Below are 17,580 nucleotides of genomic sequence, written 5' to 3' on the forward strand. Positions count from 1 at the left end.
TATCAAGCACGCTTTAGCTGGAGTTGCCACTAGCAGCACATCGCTTTTAACAAGGTTACTTTTTTTCTGGCTCCATAAAGTCTGTTCTTCATTTTTAAAACTCTTGTAAATCTTTATTTTCTGCAAAATCTGGAAGCAACAACATTTTTTGTTTAATTAGTTCCATAATATGCTGCTGGTACTTCAACATGTGAAACTGGCAATTTAAAGCCCTGATTGCAAGAGTTGCAGAGGTATATACTTTCTTGCCCCATCTGTCTAAAGCCCTCAAATCCCTGTCCGAAGGGATAGGATTTTTGGCTGTAGTAGACTTAATACCTTTAGGTCCCTGGGAAATGGTCTCTGGATCCACAGTGGGATTCTTAAAGAGAAATTTGTGAGAGTCAGGTACTCTGTAGTACCTGTCAGGCTTTCTACTAGCTGGTGGTAAAGTATCAGGAGTAAGACTGGATTCCATGAAAATATCATCTACAATATCCAGGACAGGGGGTATAGCTACAGGCCTGTGCTGAGGCAAGTCTAAAAACTCTCTGAGTCTCTTTTTGGACTGTGGGTAGTCCTGGCATTCCCAGCAGAAATGCTCTCTTAAGGTATGCAAGGTTTCACCAAAAGAAAGGTCCTCTGGAGGGGAGGTAGAGGGAATGGATCTGAATCCTCATAGGTAGATGAGGGTATGTCCTGGTAATCAGAGGGATCAGAGTCATCGGACTCATGGTCTGTTGAATCAGAAGGGAAATCAATTATTTGTCTTTTAGAGGGGGAAGGCTGGCTTCCCCTAATTAGAGTTATAAGGTCTTCAGCCATTCTAAGCATTTGTTTCTGTGACATGGGAGCTTGAGCATGCACTTTGGTCATCGGGTTTCTAGGCGTAGTGTGAAATCTGGGCCAGAGAAACTCGGTCGTTTTAGTCTGAAACAAAGTAGTTGGTTTAATATGAACACTGGAAGGTTGGAATACACCCTCAAAAGCCAGTGCCTATACAGCGGCTCCGGACCCATCCAAGGTAGAGACATCTGCAGGTTCCGTAATTGAAGAAGCATCTCGCGGCATACTCTGAATGGGTTTCAGCAGAGGCCTGCGAATCTGTAGGAGTGGGTATCAGGGGCTGCAAAGGCACCTCATTGAGTACCAGTGGACTGGCGACTAGCTTAACGGAAATGTCGTCGGCAGTTCTGGAGCTATGCGGTCTGTCTCTGTCTTTATCCTTATGTTTTTTTGGAAGATCGGTAGTTGGATGGCTTACTGAAGCCATTTCGGAATACGGAGAACGAGACGGAAAGAATTTAGCAACAAAGATAGCCTGATGACGAATAGTTTGGGCGTTAAACAAGGCACAACAGTGACCACGAGGAACATTGTGGTCTGGGCCTAAACAGGTGACACAGTAAGAATGAAAATCTTTATGAGGTATTTGCTCTCCACAGGCAAGACAATTGTTAACTTTTTCTGACATCAGTTAGAGCAAGAAAAAAGAATCCCCAATGGGGTACTTAGCTTTAGAAGACTTCAGGTTTGAAACTCAAAAATCGAAAATTTTCAGGTAGCGGCCGACCGGCACTTGCGAACTGCTTCTGCTTCGGGCTCCCACGCGGCAAGAAAAGCTGATGTAATGGCATCGGATGCATGTTTTATACCCCTGACGACCTGACGTCATGGAAGAGGGGACATCATGCGACACAGAAATCCCAAGACTCTGGTATTTGGGCTGACTGACGGCTACCTGCAGGCAGATAACCGAAGTATGATGACTGCAACAGTGAAACACGAAGAACATCTACATTTCCCTTCCTTAAACACAGTTTCTCCATGACCTTTAAGCTCAGTGTTTTGTGCAAGAAAAGAGAATGACCTCATTGTCTGTTTTTTACGGCAGTTGTAACATGTAGTATGCAGCCTTTTAAATGTTCTACCTTTGTGCACAGACAGCTTGCAACAATCACATGGAATAATCCAGTAAACAATGTTAAATGCAGAATATCCATCTTACCTATGCAGTCATATTTGCCATTGACATACTTGAGATCAAAACCAGTCTGACATTTGCAGTAGAAGCTTCCAAATGTGTTTACACATTTACGATTCATGGGACACACTGCTTTGCCAGTAGAGCATTCATCCACATCTACAAGCACGGGAGGAAAATGACATTACATCAAGAAGTATCTTAAGGAAAATGAAACTGCAAAGGAAATATTATCAACACGTATGTGCGTACAAAGCAGAGAAAACTTCATGAATCATGTTATTCTTAGTGGAATGAGCCAAAACATTTACAAACAAGTAGCTGTAGAATTATCACTTCTTAAATAATAAAGGACTGAAATGTCTGAAATACTCAAGCATGTATCACTTACTTTTTTGCATTTTAGAACATTGTTCCATTAAACATATCTTAATTGCCTAAGGAACTAGGCACAAACTCGTACAATGGTGAACTGGATGATATGGTCTAGTTAAATGATTTACTCAAATTACACTGTATGAAAGCAGGAGTCAAACTATAGTCTATAGTACATAGCTTTACTTACACTATATTACACGGGCATTAATAATGTACCAGTTTAGTACATTTCAGTGTTCATGTTAAATATTATAAATACTGCATGCGTTTGTATTTGTCTTTATGTGACAATAACCATTAAGATTACTTTCAGTTGCAACTTCAAAGGCACAAAGCAACACAGACCTGAGTGAAATGCTAGTGACCCAAGCATGGCATCATTCTGAGTCCTGAGTAGCCAGTAAGACTGGGGCCTAGGACTGCCTGCTTTTTCCATTGCAAATGGGGGAGTGTGAGATTCCATTCCTTTCCTCTTTGCACTACTTGCCAATGGTGAACAGATGCATGCACTACTTTCATGGCTCATTTATGTCAGAACATGAATGCTTCCAGGAGAACAGAAGGATGTAGATAAATTAGTCCACAACTACCAGCCATGTCTAATTCACTGTACACTACTTGAGCCACCAGTGTCCTCTAACAAGATGAGCAGCAATAAGAATAGCAGGTGCCAGGGGAAGCAAAGTAGTGAGCAGCAATGAGAATAGCAGGTGCTAGGGGAAGTGAAGTAGTAAGCAACAATGAGAATAGCTGGTGCTAGGGGAAGCAAACTAGTGAGCAGCAATGAAAATAGCAGGTGCTAAGGAAAGCAAAGTAGTGAGCAGCAATGAGAATAGCAGGTGCTAGGGTAAGCGAAGTAGTGAGCAGCAATGAGAATAGCAGGTGCTAGGGGAAGTGAAGTAGTGAGCAGCAATGAGAATAGCAGGTGTTAGGGGAAGTGAACTAGTGAGCAGCAATGAGAATAGCAGGTGCTAGGGGAATTGAAGTAGTAAGCAACAATGAGAATAGCTGGTGCTAGGGGAAGCAAACTAGTGAGCAGCAATGAAAATAGCAGGTGCTAAGGAAAGCAAAGTAGTGAGCAGCAATGAGAATAGCAGGTGCTAGGGTAGTGAGCAGCAATGAGAATAGCAGGTGCTAGTGGAAGTGAAGTAGTGAGCAGCAATGAGAATAGCAGGTGCTAGGGGAAGTGAACTAGTGAGCCGCAATGAGAATAGCAGGTGCTAGGGGAAGCGAAGTAGTGAGCAGCCTAAGGACATGGCAGAGTAAGATCTAGGGAGCACAGGACAGCAGGTTAAAATGATTCCTTTGAATTCACCTGCTGATTATGCTGCACTCCTTGCTAGATGACATAATACTCTCTTCTAACATTAGTCTGCTACTATGGGGTATGGAAATTGCAAAGGAGATGGATTAATTCTTCAGGAACAAAGATTATGTGTTAATGCACACTTCTTCAGCAATTAATAAAATGGATTTCTTGCAATTTATAATGTCCTGCAAGCTGATCTGAACCATGTCTAAACAAAATCATCTAGAGAAGTTGTCTAGAACTAGTTAATTTCTGTTTTACTCATCATGTCCGAGTCCGAGTGGTTGGCTGCTGAGATTCACCTGCATAAATCAACTGACAAAAGCTGATTTACGTATACTTTTCTCTGCACTTATTTAAGATTACAAATTTGTAGATAATTGATATATATAATATAATACAGGGAGATAATACTCCCTGTCTCTAGCTGCAGTTAGGCTTCCAACCCCCCTCCCTGTTCTTGTTGTAGTATTAATCTTGGTGGCTTTAGAATTGCCCGCCCCTGCTGTAAATCTGTTTTTGGACACTCCTACTGGGCCCATCTCATTTGCTCTCTCAACTGAGTACAGTGAGATCATATTTTGATTTCAGACACTCCTACCAGTCCCATCTCCTTTGCTGTGTACAGAGAGAGCACTTGGGAAGGATATCTGCTATAGCATTTTAATCTGTTCTGTTCCCTCCCTCGCCACAAAAAAAAAAATTACTAAATAGTTTTTGAGCTGCTATTACATAACTGTCTTCTACCTTAATACATTAATTTGCTGTTCTGTGGGCTTTTAAGTGTTCAAGTGCTCTTATTTAATTTTTCATAAACTTGTTTTTGTCATTTTTAACTTATCTGCATTTATTTAAACTGTATTTGCCTTAATTTTGCTACACACTCGTGTGCTAGCTTGTACTGCATTTAAAGTGTTTTTGCTACTGTCATTAGCTCATTCTTTCTAATACAGAGAGAACTTTTTGAGAAAGCCTACCCACTTAACTATAAAAAAAAAAAAAAATATATATATATATATATATATATATATATATATATATATATATATATATATATATATATAAATTACAAGCTTGTTTTCTGCCTTTCCTGTAAGTAGTCTAATCCAGATACAGATTTGCTGTATCCAGAACTGTTTGTAAGCTTCTGTGCCCCAATCCTTTCTGTGTTGGAGGGAAGCCTTCTAGCTTATCAGTGGGAGTGGTAAGCACTAGGTAGCCTATAGGTTCATAGGTTCATACTAGGCTATCTGCCCTGGGGCAATTATAAGCCTAGCCCGATTCTGTATGGCTTACGCCACCCCTTGCTTTGAGTATACTGTGCCCTTTTTAAGGTTTAGTTTACTGTGCCTCTGTCTAATAGTGACACAGGAGTAATCCCTGGGACAAACCTACGATCCCCCATCCACCTATTGAGATTCTTCTTGAAGAGATTCAGTGAGGTGCTCTGCCTCACATGAACTGGAATTCTATTCCAGAGTGAAGGGAGCCTCTGGGTTATGAACCTGTCCCTCCAGCAAGTTCTATTTATTTCTGTGCTGAGGTTCAAGTCCCTCAGCGTGTGGCTCTAAGGGATTTAGATTTACTGAGGTGGAGCATGTCCATTAATTCTGGATTTGACATAGCTTTGTATGTCAGGCATAGATCGCCTCGAAGTAGGCGGTATGCAACTGAGTAGAGCTGTAGTTTTTTAACCGAGCAGCATATGGCATCTGTTTGAGACCCTTGATCCTCTTGGTGAGATACTTTTGGGGTCTTTCTAATTGCTGCAGGTGTCGGGTAAGGTACATCCCAAAAGGGCATTGTATTATATGATGGGCCTGATGAGGAATGAATAAAGGGGCACGATTACCTCTCTTGATCTAGATGTAAAACCCTTCGTGATGAGGTGGGCTATGTAGAAGGTCTTTCTAACCACTTTGGCAATGTGGTTTTCAAAGGAGAGATTGCTATCAACTTGGGTACCCAGGTCCCTAATAACTTTCTCTGTACTTAATGGGTTTCCGCCTATGTGGTAATTTGTGGGCACATTGTTTTTGCCAAAGGGTATGACTACACATTTTTTGGCATTTAGCTTTAAACCATGGCGCTGGTACCAGTTATCTGTCTCTGTGAGACCTTTTTGAAGGATGTTTGTGTCAGCTGGAGAGTTGATTATGGCGCCCAGTTTGCAGTCGTCTGCGAACTTGGTGAGCCATAGTCCTCCCACGTTTGCCTGTACCTCGGAAAAGTATATACCGAACAAGAGTGGTCCCAGGACAGAACCCTGTGGGACGCCACTTGTGACCGGTTTAGAGTCTGACATGGCTCCAGCAACTCTCACTCTGTGGGTTCTGTCTTTGAGCCAGTTTGCTTCCCATCTTGTGACATAGGGGTTTATATTTAAGCTGGATAGCTTATCTATGATGCCCGAGTGGGGTATTGTGTCAAATGCCTTTGCAAGGTCCAGATAGGCTGTGTGGACTACCTTCCCTTCATCTATGGCTTTGGTGACTGTTTCGAAGAAGTCAACCAGGTTCAAAAAGCAGGATCTGCCCTTGACAAAGCCGAACTGGGTAGGATCTAGTGTCTGTAGGTCCCCAATGTCTTTGTTTATGAGCTCCATGATGATCCTCTCCATAGCCTTGCAGACTAAGCTAGTCAGGCTTATGGGGCTATAGTTTCCAGGGTCCGGAGAGGCTCCACCTTTGTGGAGTGGGACCACTGTTGCTGTACGCCATTCTGTGGGCACATATCCTATAGTGAGGCTGAGATTGTATAGCTGTTTTATTTGAGGGATTAGTTCCTCTTGGAGTTCATGTGGGACGCAACCTGGGACGACATCTGGTCCCATGGAAGCAGTGTTTTTTGCTTTGGAGAGGGCAGCCTTCACCTGAGCATCAGAGATGTTTGGGAGGCAGCCCTCTGCCAGGATAGATACTTGCTCTTTGGGGAGGGTGGAGAAGTTTGCACTGAACCTGTCTGCCAGGATATTGGCGATGTCTGTGGGTTCAGTGTATTTTTTGTCGTTTAGAATCAACTCAGAACAAGTCTGGGAGTTGCATCCCAGGTTTGTAACATAACTGAAAAAAGCCTTATGATTGTCTTTGGTGTCCTGTGCAATTTTTCTCTCGGAGCTGGCCTTGGAGGATTTTATGAGGGATCGTAATTTTTTGCTAGTACTGATGAGAGATGCCTTCCCTATTAGGGATTTTGCTCTATCATGTAGTAGCTTCCTCCTTCTGTTGTACAGTTTATTTATGGCAGGGGTCCACCAGACTGGACGCCTGCCTTTGGATGATTGGGTCTTGGTTTTGTTTGGGATAGCATGATCCATGCATTCCTGGAGATGTCTGTAGAATGCGGTTATATAGGATATCTATCACAAGAGTGGTTTCTGGCCCAGAAATTGTAGTTTATTGGCCATATGAGCAGTTTTTCCATCTCTTTCAACTTTCAGGTTTAAAAGCCTGCATTTGTGCTTGCTTCCCACCTCCCCTGTATTTAGTTTAGTCCAGATACAGATTTTCTGTGTCCAGGACTGTTTGTAAGCTTCTGTGACCCCAAGCCTTTCTGTGTTGGAGGGAAGCCTTCTAGCTTATCAGTGGGAGTTTTAAGCACTAGGTAGCCTACCTACAACAATATCCAGATACAGATTCTTAGTTTTAGCATTTGAATTTGCTTATCCATGCTCAGCACCTGTTCAGAACTTGTTGTAAGCACTAAATAAACTACAAATTACTACAGCACTCACCCTTCCTCATTACCTAGAGGAAAACAGTTTTGGTACTTACTTTCCTCACTTGCTTAGAGAAAAACAGCTCTTGTACTCACTTTCCTCACTTGTCTAGAGGAAAATATTTTTTTATTCAGGCATGTCCAAGGGTCAGCTCCCAGTGTTCTCTCCTGTCTATCTGATGAATCTGGGCATCTTGGGGCAATGTAGCAATTGCCTCATGTACTCAGACAACCCACTCCTCCTACCACCCAAGACTACAACCTGTGAGAGATGCACTTATCTAGCCAAACTGGAGGTAAAGCTCTCTCCAACCAAGACTGAACTTGATAGTCAAGAGGAGAAGGTAAACACTTGCACCACACCACACTCATCACATAGTCCCACTAAACCTACACCACCAAAATCCACACATAGAAACACAAAAACATTTGTGGAGGATCTCAATAATAACCTGCTCAAGCAACAGAGACCTCCAAAGCAGAAACGCAAGCAACCTCCCACCACAACCCAAATGACACATAGCCCACAGTCTCAGTGTGCCACTCAACCACAGCCATAAAGCAAAACAACATACCCAACACACTAGTCATAGGTGACTCTATAGTCAGGCACACTGATGTCCCACTCACCAGGCTAAACAAGGAGAAGGCCACTGTCAGCTGCCTGTTGGGTGCCAGGATCTGCCACATAACCCACACACTCAGGTCACTCCCCAACAAGTACAAATATGACTCTGTGATTGTCCATGTTGGTGTGAACGACCTGAGACTTACCCCCATGGACTACATGAAACGAGACATGGAAGAACTCTCCGATCTTGTAGCCCAGGCAGGTATGACCCTAGCCCTGAGAAGCATCCTGCCATTGCCCAGAATGATACTGCAGTACAAGGACAAAATGATTGACTTCAACAATTGGCTAAGCTTCTGGTGTCATTCCAAGGGGATCCAGTATCTGTCTGCCTGGGATGACATGATCGACAGACCATGATGCTTTGCCAGAGATGGCCTGCACCTGTTACCCCTGGGATTCCGGATACCGGCAAATGCTCTTGCCACCCCATAGTGTCTCTTTTAGGCAAGGTTCAAATGACAAATTCACTACCATAACAGGAACAGGCAAGCAAAAACTGAGGGTAATGCTATTCAATGCTAGAAGTCTAAATCTCAAAATGCACTCACTCGAGGCACTCCTTAAAATGGAGAACATTGATGTCTCTGCAGTGACTGAGACCTGGTTCAAGGCTCCAGAGAGCACCCCTGCATTGCCAGGCTATAACTCATACCACACTTTTCGGCCATCTAACCTGGACCGGAACACCAAAGGTGGAGGTGTGTCCATATTCATTAAGGATATCCACACCTCCAGGCTAGTTGCTCAGCATAATGCAGCCGTGGTTATCCAAGTGTAACTAACTCTGGGCAAAACTGCAATCCAAACTGTAGCTTGCTACAGATCCCCCACCATGCCCCAGGATTCCCACTCCTCTTTTCTTAATATACTGGAAAATATTAGAGTTCAAGCAAACACCCTAATATTGGGTGATTTCAACTACCCCACCATTAACTGGGAAAACTACTCATGTACCAACTTCTTCGCTCAGCGCTTTCTGGAATTCATAAATAACAATGCCCTGGATTAACTTATCCACACCCCCACAAGGGGCAACAATATCCTAGACCTAGTCATTACCAACATGAGTGACCTGTGTTCCACACCTGAAGTCAACTCCTTGTTGGTCAGATCTCACCATAAGCTAATCACCCTAGATATCCACATCTTGCCCCCACCCCCCATTAAGGAAACCATGGTAAAAATTTCTCCAAAGCCAACTTCATGCTTCTTATTCAGAAGTGGTGAACTTCAAGACACCCATGCAGATGGACAATACAGTTATGACTGCTGAATCCTACACAAATGCACTCTATAAGCACTTACAAGAGTGCATGGATCGTGCTATCTCAAACAGAACCAAGACACTATCCTCTGAAAAAAGGAAGCCAATCTGGTGGTCCCCTGCCATAAACAAACTCTACAACAGAAGGAAGAAATTGTTGCAAAGAGAGTAAAATCCCATGAGGGGAGGAGCTCCCTGGTCAGCCTCAGCAAGAAGCTGAGATCCCTTATAAGATCCTCCAAAGCTAGCTATGAAAACAAGATTGCCACTGATTCTAAGGACAGCCAGAAAGCATTCTATAGCTATGTCAAGAATCTCAATGACAACACCCAGATCTGCTCTGAGTTACAGCACAATGGCAAAAAAATTACAGAACCAACTGATAATGCCAACATCCTGGCAGATAGGTTCAGTGCTACCTTTACCCCCCTCTCACCCCCCTAAAGGGCCCATATCTATACAGGAAGAATGCAGAGTTCCTGTAATCACAACTTCACAGGTAAAAGCAGCACTCTCTAAAGCCAAAACACAGCATCCATGGGACTGGACAACATCCCAGGCTGCGTTTTACACAAACTTCAGAATGAACTGGCTTCCCGCCTAAGCACCATGTTCAATCATAGCCTCACATCAGGCTTTGTGCCCACTGAATGGCGTACAGCAACAGTTATCCCACTCCACAATGGGGGAGCCACCACTGATCCTGGGACTATTGCCCTATTAGCCTGACTAGCCTCGTCTGCAAGGCCATGGAACGTATCATCATGGAATTCATAAACAAAGACATGGGTAATCTCCAAACTCTGGACCCCATCCAGTTCGGGGTTGTGAAAGGCAGATATTGCTTCCTGAACCTGGTCGACTTCTTTGAGGCAGTCACCAAAGCCGTAGACGAGGGTAAGGTGGTTCACACAGCCTATCTTGACCTCGCCAAGGCTTTCGACACCATCCCCCATTCTGGAATTATAGCTAAACTCACTAAACTAGGTATAAATCCCTATGTCACAAGATGGGTTGCTAACTGGCTCATTGACAGAACCCACACTGTAAAAGTTGCAGACTTCAAATCTGACTTCAAACTAGTGACAAGTGGAGTATCACAGGGTTCAGTCCTGGGACCTCTCCTGTTTGGTATCTACTTCTCTGAAGTACAGGCTAACACAGAAGGCCTCTAGCTAACGAAGTTCACAGATGACTGCACACTAGCTATAGTCAAGTCCCCAAATGATGTGGACATCCTACAGAAGGGCCTCACTGAGACAGATGCCTGGTGTCAGAGCCATGGCCTCAAGCCTCAAGCTCAATGCCAACAAGTGCATTGTTATCCCCTTTGGTAAAAACTCTGTACCCATGAACTACCACATAGGTGGCAGTCTTCTTAACACTGAATGTGTGATAAGAGACCTTGGGACCCAGGTGGACAGTAGTCTCTCTTTTGATAATCACATTGCCACAGTAGTCAGGAAACCTTTCTACATATCACACCTCATCACAAAAGGGTTCTCATCCAGGAAAAAAGAGGTCATTGTTCCCCTCTACTTGACACTCATTAGGACCATTATAGAGTACAACGCCCCTTTTGGAATGTACCTCACAAGACATCTGCAGCAGCTGGAAAGGCCACAGAAGTACCTCACAAAGAGAATTACTGGCCTCAAACAGATGCCCTACACTGATCGTCTCAAAAGACTCCAGCTTTACTCTGTAGCATATCACCTACTCTGAGGTGATCTCTGCCTAACATATAAAGCTATGTCAAACCCAGAGCTGTTGGACATGCTACACATAAAGAAATCACAATCCCTCCAAGCTACAAGCTCTAGGGACCTAAACCTTGTCACCACAATAAACAGGACTTGCTGGAGGGATAGATTCCTGTCCCAGAGACTTCCCATACTCTGGAACAAGCTACCCATCTATGTCAAGCAAAGTTCCTCATTAACACTCTTCAAGAAAAATCTTGATGAGTGGATGGGAAATAGGAAATACACCCCGGGGATCACTTCTGTGGCTCTGCTCGACAGGGGCACAGGAAATTAACTTTCTTGGGTTGGCGTAAGCCAGGGAACTTTGTTGGCTAGGTTTACTTAGACCCTTGGGCCGATAGCCTAGTACCTAACTATGAACCTATGTTTTGGTATTTAGTGACAGAGATCACCAAAAACCCAACCGTTAAGTATAAAGATGAACATCTGCTATGCATTTACTAATCAAGCATGATGGAGTCATGTTATTCTCAACAAAGATACTGCTCAGAGCACAAATCAGGCAAGATAATTTCAGGGTTATCTCAGGCAGCACCATTCCATGACATACATCCCATAATTAATAAACCAATATGCCATGCCTTGTGAATAATGTATTTATACAGTAAGAATAATGCTGCAAAACACTTAATTTATGACTTTTCAAAGCACCGTACCTCGACAAGGACCTTGTTTTAAATTGAAGGAAATACATGGGTTGTTTCACAGCTAAGTGGAGTCCTTTATATATATTTTAAGAAGTTTAATATCATAGCAGTATGTTCACAATGTCTCCCAACTCTCTAAACATGATAACTTAAAGCCTAGACATTATGCATAGCTCTTTCTCTTTTTCATTACTAAGTGTGTATGAAATTGCATAAGACTCTGACAGCATCAGTTCTACAACTGTTGTGAACATCTACTGTGTAACTTGTCTTGGCCTGACCAACAACACTGGAGTTTCTGTTTTGTATAGGTGTGCTGAATCTCTTTATATTTCCATATCTATACAAGAAAAAGAAATAACTCAACTTTCTTTCCTTTTCTAATTTCAAATGACCATTTCACTACAGTAAACTCTGTTAACCGGAACTCAAGCAACCGGCACTCTCAAGCAACTGGCAAAAAAATATTGAAGAAACACAGTACAATGTTCATGTGTTCCACTTTCTTTTTTTCCCCACAGAAACATACCTTACATTTTTTGAGTTTTAAAAATGGAAGATAGGAATAAATACCGTCTCTCCCCAACCTGAGAACAAATCAAACCAAAAAATAGTATACGGTACAGTATTAGTCAGGCCTATTTTTAATAGTAACTCTCAAGCAACCAGAAACTACAGTTATCAGGCATCTACCAATCCCCATGGGTGGCGGTTACTGTACTTCTGTCTATTCCTTACTCTAGCTTTTCAGTTTGTGGCTCTCTATTCCTTTTTACAAGTGAACAAAATTCAGTGTCAAATACAGTTAGTATAGAAACAGAACATTAGGTGCATGATAACTTGTAGCCTTTGCCAAACTTTAGAGACGTGTATCCCCTTATAAATTACAAACTTCAGGTTACAGTTTAATGTAAGAACACAGTTAAACTACTGCATAACGAAAACTGAAAAAGTGGTTATAATGCTAATGGAAGCTCTTGCAAAACTCAATCAAAATTTTATGCAATCAAAATTCATTGTGTGAAAACAAAAAAATCTGAAAACAGCAAGTTCATCTCTTTTGCCCACAATCACGTGTATCCTTGTGTGCAGAGAGACACACACACACACACACACACACACACACACACACACACACACACACACACACACACACACACACACACACACACACACACACACACACACACCTATAAAGGCTAGCAATGTACAAGTGCTGTGCTGGTTCTGAATGAAATGTTCTAGTTCAGAATTTCTAAGATTGTAAGGTATCCACCCTAGTGAGGCAAAGGCCTGATTCAGGAGGCATTCAAAGAAGTTTGAAAATGCTTTACACTTAAATCGTACAGTATTATTTTTATATGAGATCAGATTAAATGCAAAAAGTTAACAGAATAATTGTGTCTGACTTCAAACTGACACTAAAAAGATGATGTGCAGTTCATGGTGTTAGACTGTGTGATAAATGTAATATAGCTCATTTACCTTGCAATAAGTTATTTGATCAGAAAGAAGTTGCAGACGTAATATATTTAGACTTTGGTAAGTCATTGGATATGGTATCAGACAATAAATTAATATAAAAACAGGAAAGAGACAGTGGAATCTAAGGTGCCTATATGACTAAGACAGTGGTAAAGCAAAAGCCAGTAATCGCCTTACCCCCATGAGAGTGCAGCTTTCATATAACAGTACATCAATGGGACTATGGCCATTGACTTCCACATGGAGGATTGTTGATGGGCTTGATCCTGGGAATAAACTATTTTGTGCTGTATTGCAGAACTCCAGTGCAAGTTCTGTGTTTTGCAAATAGATCACTCCTTGGACCCATGCACGGCTCATTTAGGCATATTCGTTATTATTTACATTACAGAGGTTTCTGGTTTCAGTCTTTTCTGTTTGTTTTTTGTTTTAGGAACTGAAGTTCAAGATTATGAAGTTGAACTGTTGCATGGGTTTTTGGTTCTAAAACATTACAGATTTGAAAAAGCAAGTAATTTATATGTGCGCATCTCTTTCTATAAGTAAGAATATGTGCACCTCAATGCTCACAAAGGCCAAAAGAGTTCATGGTAATGAGCTGCAAAGCTTCAAAGTATCATGTTACAGAAGCCAACTGTATGGCAGCAATTTAATTCTGCTTTCTGCCTTTCTGGAAAATATATATATTTTTTCAATAATTTTTCTTTTTCTTTTTACATTACTAAATGTCACAGATAAAAACCATCTTACAACATGACCGTATATATATATATATATATATATATATATATATATATATATATATATATATATATATATATATATATATATATGTTATACATTGATGTCAATACCACAGGATATAGGTTGTACAACATATCTATTTACACTATGTACATAGATGCTTTCACTGTTAATTCCACAGTTATACGGACAGTATATAGAAAATATATTTTTTATTACCTTAAGGCTTGACAGATCAACTAGTTTCACAGTGAAGGACTGCTAAGTATTACTAAATGCCTGAATGTAAAACTAAAACTTCAGAACCCACTTTATTTTAGTGTATTAACAGGGATTAAAGCAATACATTAGCAAAAACAGAAAACCTCAGGTATGCATGCTACTTTCCTAATGTCTACACCCATTGTCCCATACTTCTCTCTTGGTCTATTTTTTAGTCCTGCATTGCAGTGTGAATCATAAAATGGCTTAATCACTGCTGGCTAGCAGTGTGCCTTATAAAATAGCCTGGTCACTTCTGGCTAATAGTAGGTTTTGTGCTACTCCCCTGATCTCTTCTGCCTTTACTCAGAGTAATATCAAACATCTTCTTCTTTGTTATGGCCTCGCTGACATGCTGTTCAATCCCTTCCTTACCTAAGGTGTCTGCATCTTATTCTGTCTTCCAATATCTAAAGCTGGTATTTCTCAGGCCTTTACTGGCAGGTTTAGGTACCCCAACATCACACTGATTTTTATGTCTGCCTAATTCCTTTATCTTTTTAAACACATAACATCATAGTTGCAGTCAATAGCCAATTGTGCCTGCCCACCAGCAATCTTCAACATCTTGCTGTAACTTATTGGCCACTGTACTGTTTTTTTTTTTTTCGATCCCCAGTCTTGTTTCGTGGACCTGGCACTTGATCACTTATCTGACATATAATGCTAAGCCTCAGCTCTCTCCTACCCTGTGTCTCCTATACTTTGTCATGTATACCTCCAAGGAGTGACTTATTTGCAAAACACAGAGCTTGAGCTAGAGTTCCACAAAACAGTACAAAATAGTTGAAAGTGGGAGCACTTTAGAATCATTACAGTAATAGTGAAGTTGTGGAATGGCAAATTGTGTAACACAAAGAAAACTGTTCAAATGACAAAAAATATAAATGAACATTCAAGGACATTTATTTTTAACCTGTTTAAATATTCGGGGACAGTGGGCAGCATTTTGAGAGATTGTTCATTTTAAGTGATGGGTGTCTGGGGGGGGGTAGCACTAAGAGCTTGTCAATACAAAATGGAAATTGCTTGCTACACCCCTGCACAGAGTTACAGATTGCTTCTTATGAGGCTGTAATTAGCAAGCTCATTGAACATATAATACGTGAATGAGCATGCTTACATACATGTGTATAAGAAAAAGCTAAAAGTGTTAAAATGTTTGTGAGATGACTATATTAACTGGCTGAATGAAAAATTCACAGATTCATGTGATAGGTCTAACTGATACAGAAGTGTCTTTGAAGTCACAACCTAAAATTAATTTAACTTTTAAGAGAAATTGCTTGGGGGCTAAGATGGTTAAAAATCATTAGATATTATTTAAACGGGTCTATATTATATCATCAAATACTTAAAAAAGCGAACAATGAATAATAGACCCCATGTAAGCGAAAGCTTACAATCTCGAAAGCTCAGAACAGTGTCGCTGTTCCAAAAAAAAAAAAAAAAAAAAGGAAAAAAAATTGAAGGAATACATAAAGTGGAGGGCTTCACCCCCCCAACACCCCCGCACTTAAATATACCAACTCCGAGATCGTACTACAGTGCCGAAAACAGCAAAGTAACGGAAGCGGCCAAGCAAATTCTTTCCCTGGGAAAGAATTTGTTTAAAAGCCACTTCACTATTTTGCTTTTTCATTGTTTTAAGTTCGACCAAGATGCATTCGATAGAATGCGTCTTCGGTCATTTAATATGAACCCATCTAAACAGCTTATGCATGCATTTTAGACACTTAAGAGTGCAATTATCTGAATTAGATGGCTTGTTGTTGTATCAACAGGAATGCAGTTTCTTCACCACAGTGAGCAGAAGTGTTACCTTAGGTAACACAGGTCATTAGGGTCTCACTGCATTTTTATAAAGAGCTAAAATATCAGTGTGATCATTAGCCTAGTGTTTAAGTGACAATTCTGTACTGTGCAGAAACCATCACCAAGATGAGAACCACTTATGCCAGTACAAATACAAACTCACATGCCAAAATTAGTCAAATGTCAGCCTAGAGTAACACCATACAATGCTGTCAAATAAAATGACCAAAATGACAAAACCTTGTACAAAAGTTTTAGGACTGCTGTCATACTGCACATCCACTATTTACCCTCATCCAGGCTGTCTGTATGACGTTAGAGGGGGAGAAAAAGTGGGATACAACAGGTGAATCTGTGCAGAAAACTACTAAGCTGTGATCTCATGTGGTGCAAACGAGATGATACCATAGAAAGACAAAACAGAAGACATGAATGCAATGTTCCAGTGAACCAATCAATGTGAGCTGAGAATAACCATATCGATGATTAGCAAATCTGTAACTGTATTGGCAACCAGTCTACCATAAGTGAACATCTGAGTCATGGGAGGAAGTTTGAGTTCAACCATTCACAATGACAAACCATGTGCTGTTCAACCAATACAAATGAGTGCACTGTTCAAGTTACTGAGGTAATTCCAGGTGGCTGGGCTAAATTTAGAGAATGCTCTTTTACCTGCAGTTGACTTGAACCCAAGTCTTACAAGGGTAAGGGCATCATCATAGCTGTCTGTCAGGGAGTAAATTGGGTCCCTACAGTGTAGGTTGGATTTTATGGGATGATAATGACCATAAGAGATTTTGAATAAAAAAGTTCTGAATAGGAGGGTGGCTCTACTTTTAGCAGGTCACCCTCCTAATTGTATGACTAAGAGGCAGTGGTGAGTCCTTGCCTCTGCAAGAATGGCAGACATATATATTCTATTTACTGCAGTCTGAATAGCATTTGTGTTGTAGTTAAAATGGAGGGTAGTTAAGGGAAGACCAAATTCTAGCTATGACCTTTCATGCAATTGGTGAAGGAAGTGAATGATCTCTGTAGCAGTGTTTGAGCTTTGCATAGCTTTACTGATGACTTTATTGATATGCTGATTAAAGGTTAGAGACAGATTTACAGTTAGGTTACAATATTTTGTTTTGAACACATTGTAAATAGGGTTTCTGTTGTTATGTAATACAATAAGATAGGGGAAATTACAAAGTTTATGTCTGAAGCCAAATACCATGATACTGGATTTGTGAGGGTTGACCATAAGTGTTAGTGAACATTCAATCTCAGAGTAAAGTAAATGAAGACTGTATTTTTATTTTTTCAGTGTCAGCTAGGTTTTTGCCATCCTCCAGCAGAAGCAGATCATCTGGGTACATAACCATATTTGGCAGAGAGTGGCTGTCACTTAGAAGGGTCTACATTATATTCTCGAAAGCCGACAATGTCGAATCTGACATTGTTGACACGAGAATATCGAACGCTCAGAATCTCGAGCTTGGAAATGGAAATCTCCGTAAGGGGAGATTTCCATTTACTGCAATGTAGTGTGGTCTCGGAGTTGGTATATTTAAGTAGCGGGTGGTGTGGGGGCCCTGCTTAGACCCGT

General features: G+C 41.2%; 1 protein-coding gene across 4 annotated transcripts in view; it reads right to left on the reverse strand.

Moving 5' to 3' along the window:
* The window catches only part of EGFL6 (EGF like domain multiple 6), a 698,819-nt gene that overhangs the window by 312,214 nt on the left and 369,025 nt on the right, over positions 1-17,580 (reverse strand). For all 4 annotated transcript variants that reach the window (XM_044072538.1, XM_044072537.1, XM_044072535.1 and 1 more), the window contains exon 6: positions 1,988-2,122. In XM_044072538.1, the coding sequence (XP_043928473.1) occupies positions 1,988-2,122 (135 nt within the window). The remainder of the gene's footprint in view (positions 1-1,987; positions 2,123-17,580) is intronic.

This window comes from Protopterus annectens, chromosome 5.part0 (assembly GCF_019279795.1).
Source record: "Protopterus annectens isolate FY-2018-M chromosome 5.part0, PAN1.0, whole genome shotgun sequence".
Lineage (NCBI taxonomy): Eukaryota > Metazoa > Chordata > Ceratodontiformes > Protopteridae > Protopterus > Protopterus annectens.